This window comes from Strix aluco, chromosome 2, assembly GCF_031877795.1.
Source record: "Strix aluco isolate bStrAlu1 chromosome 2, bStrAlu1.hap1, whole genome shotgun sequence".
Classification (NCBI taxonomy): Eukaryota; Metazoa; Chordata; class Aves; order Strigiformes; family Strigidae; genus Strix; species Strix aluco.
In genome coordinates this window covers 72,617,333-72,632,421 of record NC_133932.1, presented here as the reverse complement: position 1 = coordinate 72,632,421, position 15,089 = coordinate 72,617,333, and the positions used below count along the sequence as shown (strand labels likewise).

Sequence of the window (15,089 nt, the reverse complement as noted above, 5' to 3'; positions counted from 1 at the left end):
GTCTTTTAGAAAATAGTCACTATTACAGTCCTGAAGACACAGAAATAAAGTGACATGCGAATATGCTTAACAACCCATCCTGCACAAACTTCAGGATTTTTTCTCCCAGATAATCTTTCTTTCCAGTGGCTAGCATTTGCTGTGTTTTGCCCTGTATATTTATATTTTCTACCATTCCACTGATTGTTTTGAGCTACTTTTCCCAGGTGAAATTGCAAAAATATTTAAATCTTGTTAAAACAAAACTCTGAGTTGCTGAAGTGGATGAAACAGTTCAAACTACGTTATCAATGTACAGTGTAATGATGTATGGTGTCGAAATGTACCAGTGACAACTTCATCATGGTAGATGTTGTGCTCATCAGTGACTAAAGTTGTGCCCAGCAAAGCTTTGAAAGCGAGGTGTTTTAAACTTGGTTTATTCCAGTAACCACTGAGAAGTGTGGGTAAACAAAAATTTCATCTTAGTAGAGCTGGCAGGAAAGGAAGACTATGCATGTATTTATGCAAAAATAACCGGTTAAGACCCATAGGGTCTTAAATTTGTCTTAGAATTGGTTATGTAAATAGAGGGTTGTGTGATGAGCTCTCCAGAAATTTGTCCATACTGGGCAGCCTGGGGCTGCCAGAAGCAGTCACTGTCTTGAAATGAACTGGCTGAGTTATGGCAGGAAGATGCTCCATGTGGTCTGCTTTTCTCTGCCTCTCAGCCCAAAGCTGTGCAGCCCCATAGCTGAAGTATTTCTGGCACAGCGTGCACTGTGTGCAGTTGAAACCCCAAACCTTTCCCTTACATATTCCCCTCTAATATGTTCAATCCATAAACTCCTGGATTTACACTCCAGGAGAAATGCCAGGTGATATACCCATCCCAGTCTCACTCAGTATGCCACAACAGGGTTCTTGAGGTTGTTCCTTGTAGTTTATATTTTTGGGGGTGGGAGGAGCACTAAGGTCATACATTTTTTAGTTGGGCTCAATGATTTCTTTACTATGCCTACCTCCATGGAAGATGCCTCAGAGAATCTCAAATTCCCCACATTTACACCCCATTCTCCACATTTTGCCAGATTGTGTTTAAAAACTTTTCTGTTTCTTTTCTGTGTGCCTGCGGGGATGCCTTTTCCTGGGTTAGCACTTTTAATCAGGTCAGAAGTTGCTCATTTTTCTTATGACTGATTTTATTCCCTGGTGAGTTGCTCTCTGTTCCGCTTGCTTGTCTCTCTGTAGTGGGACTGCATCGAGGTCCTTGCTGTCACGTCCTTTTCCCATCTGTTCTTACAGGGACTGTTCCAGGGTGAGCCCTCTTACAAAAACTCCCAGCTCCCACTTGTCTGTCATGGTCAGATCACCCTTCCCACAGGAAGTGAACTTGTCCTTTTACCAATGACCTTTTTAAAATGTCAGGGAATTAACCTCCTTTCTTCTTGTCCACTGTTAAATAAATGATGGCCTACAAGCACAATTTCATGTGGGGAATACTGAATCATCACATTCCGTATAACAGAAGCAGTTGCAAAATGGAAGTCTGTAATGAAATGTGGAGAAATGGGCTCAATGACAGTAAAGCTCTGCAGTAATTCTGATTCTATCTCCTCGTTATTGCAAATCAACAGTTTTCTCCTTTCTTCACACCTCCATGCTCATAGGTGGATTTCTCAGCAATTCATGATGATGTTCTTGTATTTTAAAACCTTTGGAACAGGTACTGTTATTTATTGTATCTTTATTTGTATGGCATCTTAAACAATGGGTTGCTCTCAAAATTAGTGCACCCTTCTCTACCAATTTTGTTTCCACACTCTAAATTTAGCAGTAAATTAGAAGGAAGAAAGCATTTCAACATGACATCTCTTTCATTTGACTGATCCTAAAAGAACCGGAAATTAAAGTTCAGGCTGCAGAACATGAACATTTAGTACAAATTTTAAAGTCTGTTCAGAATCTTCTTAAGTCCACTGGGATTTAATTGCAAAATGCAGTTATTAAATGCAGTCACAACCCCAACAGCATTTTCTTTCATGCATGTCACTGGACAAGCGACAATGTATTTACAGCATTGCAAATGTTTTCTGGGAAGATTTCCTCCAGGCTTCCTAAATTTATGACCTTTGCTCCTCTCTGTAAATAGCTTTTGCGTGTCGCTGGGCTGGCTACATGATTTGTGCGAGACCTCTTCCAGTGAGCTCAAGTTGCAGGAAGAGCAAAGCAGGGACTGCCGATGTAGGAGTGTTTCCTGACATTGGGAGCTTTGTAATTCATCTGAAGAGTCATGGAAGTTTTGTATAAGAACAAAGAAAAAACAACTTCTTAGTCTTCAAGATATTCCATCAGCCCACTTTTTCCTTTTCTTCTCGCATGCTTGCTCCAAGGTGCTGACCACAGCATGACATGGTACGCTTAGGTGAGCGTCTTAGCACTGGCCTCTAAATCCAGCAGTGGGTGACATGGGGTAATCATGCCATGCTCTGGATTCGAGAAGAGTTCCAGTTCACCCCAGCAAAATGGGAAGACTTCTGACAGAGAACACTATGGGCCAGAGCACGTGTCGGCTTTGCTTTATCATTTAAGGAAAGGAAGCACCTGAGAAAGTACTTTGTGAGTTGTCTAAAATATGACAGATGGGGATAGCATGTTTCCCTAGGTTTGCCTTTTTTTTTTTTTTTAACCTGGAAATATAATTCAGACACAATTTCACAGCTTTGGCGAATTTTCTAGGATTTCCGACCCTCCAGGAGCACAAGCAGAGCAGTACCATGTGTGGCATGTTTCACACAGGGGAATTTGGGACTCTAATAATTGAGTCATGCTTTATTTGACTAAACCTTTCAAATTGATTGTCTTTGCTTAAATCTCCTCAATGACCTTTGCAAAAGAGAATGTTCTTAGGTCATTTGCTAATGAAAAAAGGACATACTTGTTCAACAAAAGATCTAACATAAAGAAAGCAGAGTAAAACATGACAAGTCTGAGTTAACAAAGGTTAACAAAGTTAGTTCAGTTAACAAGCCAAGGTACTAATTGGCTGAAGAATTACACAAACATTGTCATGATCCTAAGTACTTCCCCAGCTCTGACTCTAGCCTCATGCTAAACTGGCCCCAGAAGGATCAATTCTCTCTCTTGTCTTTATTGCAAATAATATTAAATAACCCCTATTCCTCAACAAACAAATGATCAGATAATTTCCAGGAGAGTATGGGGAAGAGGCGCTGGCTTTGCCCAGCTCTCTTCCACATTTTCCATTCCTTGTTTACTTCTTCCTCCACACCAGATAGGAAAATGGGGCTGGAAGTGGGAGAGTGGTATTTGGTGTAGGAATTAGAGAGGTAATCATGTTCCATGTAACACCACCTTTGAAGTAATGCAGCTCTGCATGGCCCCTAAAAGCTGAAAGCCTGGAACAGATTTGACAATTCTGAACATAACCAGCATCTTATCAGAAGTTACAATTAAATGTTTTACATTCATTCTGCCTGCATCCCACTGCCCCCAAAAAGGGGTGTAGATGGGCACTAAAGAGGTGGTTTCATATCTGAGGTGGCTGAGTAGCTTTTGGAATTTATTTAACTTCTTTTGGCTTTCAAGTACTTCAGAAATGAAGTGGCATTTTCGGTGTACAGAATCCATGTTTTCCTTTCTTTGTGGGAAGTAACTGAAACATTTGTTTTCAGAACCTTTCAAAATTAAACTGAAACTGGAGCCAAATCTAATATCTACAATTGATATTCTGTGTATCTGTGTTCTTTGCAGGTGTATAAGACACATTTTCATCCTTTTTAAAGGTTCTTTCCCAGATTTGAGTGTATGGGGAAGAACAAACTAATTTAAGTATTTCATTAATTAAGGCTTTATAGTAAGATAGAAGTATTTTATATTGATATTTGCATAGGCATGGATACTGCTCTACAAAAAACAATGAAGAACATAGACTGTGCATTTAATTGAAATGAATAAAATATCTATTATTTCCCTAAAAAGTCAGTTTCATGGTTTATGCTCATATGCACTCTCTCTTAATTCATTTATACTTAAATGTTGAGCCATAATAGGTAAGACAAGTTGAGAAAAAGTGACATCAAAAAAGACTTCTTTTTCCTGATCTTGGAGCTCACACTGATGAATATTGATTCAGATTTAAATCATTATTCTAGTGCTTCTAATCAGCATCTTTCCATTTGGGTCAGGTAACTAAGAAAAGTATGTCTGCTGTGAATCTTTTTAGACAAGGATCCACACCTCCATAGAATAACTTTTAGAGATTCACTGTTTTTTAAAAAAATGAAAACTTCTGATGTGGAGAAAGATGCATCTGTAATAACCAGCTATGGCTGGCAATAAGGAAACGAGCAGCCTCTTGTTCAGATGCATATGTCTCCTGCCAACATGAATCATATTATATTTTATATGTATTCATATAACCTTTGTTACTTCTCAGTTTGTTAACTTGAAAAGACATTGGCCTCCTAGCACGTAATAATCAGCATGAGCAGGCTTGGTTTAGAAGTAAGGATCCTATATAAAGTTGCACTTGGTTGTAAGGAGAAGAGAGATTCTCTTTCACACTGACAGCTCAAATGCTTAAATCCATGGTGTCCTTTGGCAATGCTCCTATCCATCAGTTTTGTCAAAGTAATCATAACAGTATAGCAACAGATCCACACTGTAAGAGATCCATTCTTGTGGCTTGTCCTGAGGAATGCCATGTAATTCATTCTTCATACTGGCTCACTTCTTCCAAGAAAAAAAAATGCACTGAGTTTTGTACTTTGGCTATGTCAGCTTCTCAGTATGGACTCATTTGATATAATACAGTAAGATTTAAAATATAAAAACCTGCTCCAACTGTTGTGACAGCCATTTTCCACAAAAGCAGTGTGGAGAATTGATTTGGTTTTAAAATTAGAAGTAAGCTATGTTTCAGTCATAGTGTTTGTTTTCGGGTTTGCGATATCAATGCAACTGTAGCAGAGATAAATGTTAATTACAGATAGATTGTTGACAATGAAGTTTTGAAAGTGTGAAGTATGTCACAAACGGGCCTATCCTTCAATGTGACAATAAAATAAATTTTGCCTAATATCAGTAAGGCTTTGTTCAGTATCTTTACTACAACTTCCTGAATACATAGAAATTAGGATATCTTCAGGTTCGTTTCTTCAAGTCCTCACACTGCCCTCCTTCATCCTCCCACCTCAACAGCATTAAATGAAGTTGAACTGTTATCCTTCTTGGACAGGAATTGTATTCATCTTCTAGCTCTTTCTTTCCAGGCATGGGTGAGACTGTAAGTATTTTATATTAAAACAAGGTGTTATTTTTTTATCAACTCATTTTTATAAATATATATCTGTTCATGTTTTGCTGTAATTCTTGCTTTGTGAGATATTGATGCTGTTGCAGACTGGTCTGTGAAAATCTTAATTGCATTTTTAAAATACTTTCATTAGAATCGGCTTTAATTAGAACATCTTAGTAAATGGTGCTTTGCGCCATTGAAGCATATTTCTCCAGAAAAGACTGCGGCAATTTACTATGAGTGTCATTAGTGCACTGAGTGCTGTAGAGCATGCAAAACATATGTGCCTTCGGTGACACTACGTCTGGAATGGCTTTCAAATAGTTTGGTTCACAGATCTCAGACATACTGTCACAATCCATTACTTAAACCACCATTGTGTCATTTCAGAATGATTTTTCCCCTGTTGAGCCTTGTGATGTTGGCAGTCAACGGGGTATTATTTTTAAACAATGTTTGAAGTGGCCTGAAGAGCTGAACCAGTGCTGGAAGGAAGAATGGCAAGGGAGCCCTGTGTGTGACTCTTCAACCTGTGTGGATGTGTGTGTATCTAATCATTTTCAGGCTCCACTGCTAAAGAGAAATATCATCCCAAAAAAGGCAGAAATTCCTGCCATTAAATATCAGACTCCATTTGTAAGAAATATGGCCACTAAGCAGATTTCACAGTTAAGCATATTTTACTTGCTTGGAGTGTAATTGGTTATGTTGTAGGTCAGTGAGAATCACTCTTGAGAAGCCTTATTCCAAAGAAAACACTTTTTTCATAGAGTAGCCAGGAATATTCAAGTAGTGAATATTGATTTCAGTGTTAATTTCCATGTATTGATTTTGTCACACACAATGTGGTCGCTATTGCTGGAGTTTCTCTGTGTGGTGTTTCCAGATGACGTTCATCAAAGAGTCTGGCCTACTGGAACGGAAAGAGATTCTGTGTTTATTTTCTCTTCAAGAGACTGACTCCACTGCAGCAGTGATAACTAATCCAGCTTCATGCATCACAACTGATCCTAAATAAATGCTTTTTTATTATTTTTATCAGGGCCAGCCAGGACTCCTTGGATCACAGGGGTTCACTGGACCACCAGGATTGATGGGGATCCCAGGAGTGCAAGGTCCCAAAGGTCACAAAGGTGAAAGAGGATATCCAGGAATAAGTGGACCCAAAGGAGAACTGGTAACTTTTGAATATCAGATATTTTAGCTAGTGAGCAAAATACTGGGCAGAACATAGTTGTAATTGTACTGTTTCACTCTAGGGGCAAAGAGGAGTCACTGGTTTCCCCGGGGCAGATGGCATTCCTGTAAGTAGCCAGTTACCTCATCTTTAAGAAATCACCAACCGCAAATATTGCAGGCTAGTTTAAAGCCTTTGTACTTTAATTAAAATCTCTGGGTTAAATTCTACATCAGCCACGTGCACACTTTTAAGCTAAGGGCATTTATTGAAGTGAGTGGAACTGCAGATACACAACAGGAAAGCAGAATCTGTGCTCCCTCTTATTCCCTCACATAATTAAGGTCCATTTGCTTTGTCCTATGGAGAAATCCCCTTGTAAAGGGGACAAGAAAGGATGGAAATTTCCAGTGTCCCCAGAGGTTACCCAGCTAAGTATGTTCTTTTGTAGGAAAGAGCTGTGAGATAAGTGCTTCACATCTCTTAAGCTTGTGAGCGAAGGACACCAGTGGGTCATTCCTTGATTATTTCAGAGTTGCAAAGCACATAGAAAGACCAATGATTTTAAGAACACTAACCATTGTTACTTGCTTTATAGCTCATATGGCATGCTTGAGATAGTGTTAAAAAACTTACTGAACACTAAAGTGTCAAACTTTGAACAAATTGACCAGGTCCATGAAACTGAAATATTCAAAGAGGAAAACCGGGTAAAGTTCACAGCACAGTATTTTCCCAGCTTACACTTCTTTACATCTTGTGTCATAAAATAACAAAGAAATCTGAGTCACTGGAATCCCTGGACAGAGTTCCCAGGCTTGGGTTTCCTTTGTAGTGCTCCCTGACACCAGGGCCCCACTATGCAGCCCACGCATCCACATCCACTCTCCTTTCACCCCTTTTTGTTTCCAGAAGAGCTCCCTATCGAGTTTCAGGGCTTTCTCTCTCACAATCTTTCTCCTATCCCTCTTTCTCACTCTTAAAGGAAAAGCAGAAGACCCTCTTTCCCATTCCTGTTAACACTCCTGAAGTCAAGGATCTTGTTCATCTCAGCATGTCACACTGAGTTTTTTCTAAGCGCTCTAATATCCTGGAAAAGAGAGTAAATCGCTCCCCTGTGAAGCTCCATGTTGCTATAGCAGGACTGCTTCTCTTACCTGAGCAAGTTTTCTTTTTTAGCCCTGCGTTCCCAAGCTCTGCACATTGCGTTGTGAGGGATAAAAACCTTAGACAGTACTTGAACCTGCATGCTCATTGTGTCCTGTCCTCAAGCTCCCATGCCCTTCCCACTCGCTTACATTCTCTAACCAGTTTTCTCAGGCCAGGACTTAACACTAACCATTGGAAGGCAGATAGATAGGCACATGTACGAACTGTAATGGCACAGTGCTAGGAACTGGGGCTGGAGGCAAGCCTGAATCTCTTCTGGGGTGAGGAATGCCAGTACTTGATGGAGCTAGGTAAGGACATGGACAGATTTCTTTTTCTTCTAAGCAAGGGAGCAGAGGCAAAGAGAAAACTCTTCCTCTAGATAGAGGAGAAGGCAGAAATGTTTTATGTTAGTTTCTGGGTTTTCTGAGTCCCCTGGAAGAAAATGCTGTTCAAGGGCAGATTTGTTTCTCATCAGCCTCAGTGCAAACCAGAAGCAACAGCAATTAAGGCGAATGTAGGTACAGCTATGGAAATCCAGTTTGAGACAGCAGTAACTTTTCAGAGGCTCCATGTGGAGGTTCTGCAGTGCCCCCAGCTCCCTTGCTTTGAGCCCTGCTGTTTGCTTCCATACTTACAGCCTCATCACAACACTCAACCTAGCTCCAAAAGCATCTCTGACTTTTTTCCCAGCTTGGAAGCTGTTCAAAGCCAGCAAGGAACCTTTCTTCCCACTCTTCCAGTGTGAAGCACTGAAATGCTTAACAATCCCAGTTCTTGGTGGCTCCCTGTGCAGCAGCCTCATCTGGCTTAGTTCTGTGCTTAACAGAGCCTGCATTGAACATAGCTTTCCTACCCTTTCTAAAGGTCCTTCACTACTCATTTTTTCAAGCTGTCTGGGGCATCTGGTTCAAGCTGCAGCTATATTAAAAAAAGGCACTGTCTGTTTCTGTCTTTGAAAATCATAGTTTCCCATGGATCCAAGCCTTGGGCTTAATGTGAGAATGTCTAAATACTGTGTGACTACAGGAAAAGCAAAACTAGAAACAGATGGATAGATAAACACTTTTTTTTTTCCTCAACAGGGTCATCCAGGGCAGCCAGGATCAAGGGGGAAACCGGGTCATGATGGCTGTAACGGGACAGTAGGTGACCCGGGTGACTCAGGAACTCCTGGACTCTCAGGTTTCCCTGGTACCATTGTAAGTAGTTGGCAGTAAGTGAGTACCTGAAGCTAAAGTCATTACTGAAGTGAGTTTCCTTCACATGTGTGTTGGAGGTGAATGGGACATCTGTTAATGGAGCTCCCTTTTGGCCTAGCAGAGCATCCATGCAGACTTACCATGGACACACTGCCCTATGCTTAGTTAGTAAATTGCAGCCAGGGCTGGGAGGTCTGCCCAGAGCTATACCTGTCACGTAGGTCTTGTGGAGAGATTAATTCAGGAAAATCTGTACAGCTTTATCCAACAGCAATAAAATAATATTAAACTCACAATTCCTGATGAAAGTAACTTTTTCCTTCCCTGTCCCATGGCCAAAGTATTGGCTTTCCATGGCGTGATATGTAGGATCATGCTGAGGTGAGCAGTGGGGCTCCTGAATTTATCAGGGCACATGTCAGCCCTCGGGAGTTGCAGCTGCTGCTCTAGCTAGGAGATGCTACCCTGTAATACCACTCCCAGGTAATGGGGAGCTCTTCCCCTGGAATGAGAAAACCATGCTTTTATATACTATGACGGTTTATGCTTTGTTTTGAAACTGTGAATTTCCAAAACTAGGCGTAGTCTCTGCCTCTAAACAGTGGTATGTATATGCTCATGAAAACCTCAACAAATGTTTTTTGTTACTCTTAGCTGTTTATGGTTAGCATATATGATATGAAAGCTTACTTCTGGCGTTTTTTTGGTCACCTCCAGGGAGTCCAAGGGCCAAAGGGCCAGAAGGGGGAGCCCTATATACTGCCACCGGACATCGCAAGTCGATACAGGGTACGTCTGTAACTCCTGACAGTTATTCATGTTCAGTACAGTTTTACAAGCAGATGATGGACAGTTATTTTTTTTTACACTCTGACAGACATGTCCCAAGAAACTCACTTTGACTCTGTGTAAGCTTTGCAAGGCAGCTTCTGCTTTCTCTGGTTACAGCAAAGTCTATCTGATACACAGGGAAAAAAATCTCCACTCAGTTATTTGCAAGATATTCCAGCCTACTGGTGGATTGCGGAGGCACTGAAGATGTTGTAGTTCAAGTATTACCCTCTTTATTTGGTGACTACCTTTGTATCGTGCGTGGCAAAATCATTCTTTTGACATAGTTTTGTCCAGTGAATGATTCTATTTAATATAGTTTTCATGCAGGAGTTTGGTTGACTTGGGTTAAAATATGCTTCAATATATTATTTAGTTATTTACTAAATCCCAAGTATTCCTATGGGTGCTTTCACCATATCTAAACCTTAAAACATGTTTTGTAATCACTTGTGGCTTTTTCTCATATATATACATAGTCTTGTGTAATTTGAAGGTATCAGATAAAGATAAGGGGTTACATATGCTGTCAAGAGTATAAATTGTGACACATTTATGTACAAAGCTACATCTGAGTTGTACTCAGCACAGGAGGGATCCACTGGCATCCTTTGTCTGTATTTTGTGCCAGTGATGAGTGCCAAAATAGGTTTTTCTGTTGACATATTTGTAAGTTGCCTGTATTTTTTAATGGAATCTTCTTTTCCTTTCAGAAACTCTTTAAATCTGCACTTGTTAGTAATTAGGAATGATGAAGGAACGACTAAGTAATGATTAAGAATTGCTCAAGTATATTGTGGCCAAGGATGGATACTGACACCTGTATTCATTTCAGAAAGTACTGGGTTCCACAAATTACTCTGTTAACTAAACTCAAATTAACTAGATGGTTCGGATGCTATTCAAAATGATGCAAGGTGTCTGGACTGAATACCACATTATTTATGGGTATTGGAAGGTCTTTGCGCTAGAACATTTTTGGATCCAATTTCCAAAAACATTTCAACATGTACTGCAGTTAAAATATGTGGTCACTGAAAACAGTATGTTCCAAATGCTTGTAGTGACTCAGAAGAGAATCAGAATGATTCGGTAATTCCCATGCAACTCATGAAAAATGAGCTTATACATTTCAGCTAAGGTTATAGCCCTAATTAAGCCACTGCTTAGATAGGATTTTTCAAAAAATAATTAAATGTGGTCTGTGGTCTATTTCAGCCTTATAGTTTGGATCCCTGACTTCCCTAGCCAACTCTGTACTCTCCTACTGTATTGCATGCAACTACACTATATGTAGAAAGTACAAAATCTGTGTGGCCCATGTTCGGTTATCTCAACACCTGTATTGACTGCATCTGTATGTAGGGATTTTTGTAGCCTTGCATGCTATGATTAGTTTTTGGAATGAGAAAAAAATTAATGAATGAGAAAACTATTTTACTCTAATTTTGTATATATTATTTATTGCACTTTTTACTTCTTTGGTTTTTTTAGGGGGAACCTGGGGATCCAGGGTTCAATGGTTTTCAAGTAAGTAGTATTACAGCAAATGTGATAAAGTATCAATAGTAACTGATATTAGAACAACATTAATTGATGGTTGGGGCTTTTTTTTTATTTAAAGGGACCTCCAGGTACGCTGGGTATTCAAGGACCTGTTGGTCCAAGAGGAGAGCAAGGAAGACCAGTAAGTATATTTAAGATATGTTCTGTAGAAAATTAACTTAACAGAAGAATTATATCACAAGTTCCATTATGTTGGATTATAACCTAGCAAATGGATAGGAAAAAAAAAAAAGTTAAAAATAGCAAGTAGGTGTCCTTGGATGCAAAACCTTTTAAAAAGCACTGAGAGACACTGATTCCACAAGGATGAATATTGCAAAAAGAGGTATAGTTTCTTTCAGCCTGTATGGCCAGAGGCTTTTGATTTATATTGTATTTGTTCAACCTCCTTGAAAGAGTCTTGTTTGTAAAGATTCAATCCTGTCCAGTCTACATCCCCCTACACTGAGTTATCAAAGGTATCAGGACCTAAATATATTATCTTTTCTGCTCATAAAGGATATGTATATTAACTCTCCACATTTCCCACACACGATTGAATACATAACATTCCTCATTAGTATTTAGAATCCAATTTTATTTTTAAACTATTTTCAGTCATTTTTTCCAAAATCAACCTTTACATCATTAATGTTGACAACTGTTACTGAATAGTTCTTTGGGAAGATTGTGTTCTCTCCAGACACCATTTTCTACATTTCTTATTACCATGGTTAATAGTTTTATGGGTGAGAAACAGATGTTCAAATACAATATATTCCATTTTCTTCAGGCTTGCTTTATTTTCCTGTGAGACAACTTTATAGAATTTGCTTTTTTGTTTGTTTTGTCAAAATTCACTTCAGACCTGCTCTACATCACTGATTTGAGAGGAAAAAAAATTAATTCAGGACTTCTTACACACAGCCTCCACAGCTGTTTTCAGGGACACCTGCCTCCAAAAAAAAAAATTCTAGAACTAAATCCACAGCATAAGCCTTTCCAAAGTTAATGTTCTGCAGCGGCCTGTTTTGTCTCCTGAATAACCTGCACCTTGTCTTTCTTCTCTGGTCCTCCTGAAGGGAAATCTCCTCAGTCCTTTTCTTACTCTTCCTCTAGAGTGAACCCACAAAGTTCACACAGGAGCCCACCCTGCAATGACTTCCAATGCTTTTTCTTGGATGTCAGGAATGCTATGAACTATACATTTTCTGAGCCACATGACTACATCCCTCTGGTTGCCGTGTTGGCAACATCTCTTTTGAACACTCTTCCAGAGTGGATGGACTCCCACCATCTCCAGCTCTTAACAAAACACATCCAACTATATTTACTGTCTCTAAATCTGTTACTCACCTGCAAGAGGGACCTGGGAGCATTTCCCAGGTCAGAGTTTTCATCATTTCTGTTCTCTAAGTCCTAGATCCTGCACGAAGGCAAGCATGGCTCCCCCAAGTCCCTGCAGGGCCTCCAGGCAGGGGGATGCCCTGCACAGTGCATCTGCCCAGTAGATTAGGCAACAACTCACAGACTACTTGCCTAACCAAAACTGATTCAAAGTAATTTTTTTTCAGAACAAGTCTATTTTTCATGCACACAAAGGTACATAGCGAGGCAGAGATGTCTAATGACTTCAGGTTGCACCTGAATGTTACTATCTTTTCCTTGGAGGTTGGGCTTGATTTTGAATAATCCAGTTGCATGCCCTTTGGGGCTTAGTAGGTAGATGCTTCCATCTGCAGCTCTCTCTCTTTTCTGTGCCTCTTGTTCACCATCTTCTTCTCTGAAGAGCTCATGCTTCTTATCCACCCCACCTTTCCCACATTTGACAGAGTTTTTAATTTGTAGAGCCCTTTGGAGCCAGTTGAATACTCTAGCTGTCTGAAGCAATCAAGGCAGGTTGTCTCTCCAATTAATGGATTTCCTACTGCTCTTCTTGTAAGGCTATGGCAGCTTTTTTTCCTGTTACAGTTTAATTTCCCACCATCTTCCTTTGATTTCACTCTGTACAGTACCAGATAGGTAAACTGAGATGCATATGGCAGTTCAACTCCTTTTACAGATGGATGCAGTACCAAGACACCAGTCAAGTAAAGCACTTAAAGATGTGCTTAACTTTAGGTATGAGCTGAAAATGTTACTAAGTCAGGGTCCAAAAGCACAAGTTCTTATTACTTGAAATAAAAATGGGGTTTCATTAGGTCTAAGCTGGGAGACTGTTATTATGTTAGGAAAGATTACGATGTGATTTAGGAGGGTATTTTTCAGAACAGTAAACACAGCTAATATAGTGAGGACAGCACACTGAATACTGAGGAATACACTTGCCTTCTAAATATATGCTTACATTTGAGACATAAAGTAACTGACCTCCTGCATAGAAAGCAACAACTTGTTCTCCCCTATTGTGTTTCCCCAGGGACCACCAGGGCCCCCAGGACCACCAGGACCACAAGTAAGTCTTTGTGTCAGAGTTGTTTATGTTGATTTTGTGTTGCTGAGGTTTATCCAAGACCCACTTGAAGGCAGTAAAATAAAGAACCACAGGCTGCACCAAAGGCTGTGTAGCACAAGACCTTCTGTGTTGGCTGCATACCATGAGAAGTTAATCTTACACTGGGATCGCCTACCCTGAAAAGATTAAACCAGTTCTAGAGCCAAATTTAATTTTCTACTGTAGTCACAGTAGCTTCCCATGAACAGAGAATCCTTGCAGTCTTTACAATATTCAATTATATCTCAGCAGAAAAAAGTATATGAGTTCATTATTCCAGCCCACTTAGGTATTTTTATTTAACATTCAGTGTTATTAAAAAACTTGCAAAAGAAATGCTTGATCTTTTCACATTACTCAGTGAATGACTCAAAGTCTGTTGTAAGAAGCACTGGTAGCATGAGATTTTAATTAGAGTTGTCTTTCTGAATGTTTAGGTCTATAAAAATACTTCTAAACCTATAAAAATACTTTGAGGTAAACCTAGACTATTATTTGATTGCAGTTCTTCAGTGGTGTCCTACAGACCTGTAAGCCTGAAAAGGCCTTTAAGCATGTTTAAATTTGAATTTTACATTAGAAAACTGTGTCGAACACTTAGTAATTCTTGATCTGTTGTTTTTGCAGGGCAACAGGGGCCTTGGCTTCTATGGAGAAAAAGGTGAACAGGTAAAGAAAAGCTAATTAATTAATATCACTACTAAAGGACAGGTTGATGTTATTTGCTATTTATAAAGGAACCTATTTTAAATTGTCTCTTAGTTTGCAATTGTATTATGTAATTATAAGAGAAAAACAAACTTCATAGCTTTGAAAGTAATTATAATCTCCATAAGGAGTGTCATAGCTGAACTAACTTCTACATGTCTAGGTCTAGCTGTGTCCTCATTTACACCAACACAGAGGTAACGCTTCTGAAGTTTATAGAGCCAGACCACTTTATATAAAGCAATAATCTTTACCATCATTCTGGAAACATACAGGACAAGAGCACATATTGCTATCTGTTAATCCCAGCACAAAATAAATTTATCTCACCATCAATTTATTCAGAGGTTTAGAACCATACTCCTATTAGGGGCAAATCTGTGTTGCTCCTTTTGTTGCAGTTCCTTAGACCCTGTGCTGATCAACAGCTTGACAAGGTATTATAACTGTTAGTAAATGTACCCTTATGCTTTTCCTGCAGGGCCCCCCAGGTCCTCCAGGTCCACCTGGGCTTCCTACAAGAGAACTGATGGGAGTCCCCTCTGACAAACACAAGGTAACTACAGGGTATTTTGCCAAAATACACAAGGAACTAAGAGCTCTGCAGTACCAAAACTAAAATATTGTAGAAATGTGCTTTTACATATAGTACTTAGAAGACCTCAGTATATCAAAAGAGAAATC

The 15,089-nt window shown here is 39.5% G+C and overlaps 1 protein-coding gene across 2 annotated transcripts in view; it reads left to right on the top strand.

The window, feature by feature from the left end:
* The window catches only part of COL4A2 (collagen type IV alpha 2 chain), a 146,272-nt gene that overhangs the window by 87,198 nt on the left and 43,985 nt on the right, over positions 1-15,089 (top strand). For both annotated transcript variants that reach the window (XM_074815315.1, XM_074815316.1), the window contains 9 exons: positions 6,342-6,476; positions 6,559-6,603; positions 8,711-8,827; positions 9,545-9,616; positions 11,153-11,188; positions 11,283-11,345; positions 13,623-13,658; positions 14,325-14,366; positions 14,887-14,961. In XM_074815315.1, the coding sequence (XP_074671416.1) occupies positions 6,342-6,476; positions 6,559-6,603; positions 8,711-8,827; positions 9,545-9,616; positions 11,153-11,188; positions 11,283-11,345; positions 13,623-13,658; positions 14,325-14,366; positions 14,887-14,961 (621 nt within the window). The remainder of the gene's footprint in view (positions 1-6,341; positions 6,477-6,558; positions 6,604-8,710; positions 8,828-9,544; positions 9,617-11,152; positions 11,189-11,282; positions 11,346-13,622; positions 13,659-14,324; positions 14,367-14,886; positions 14,962-15,089) is intronic.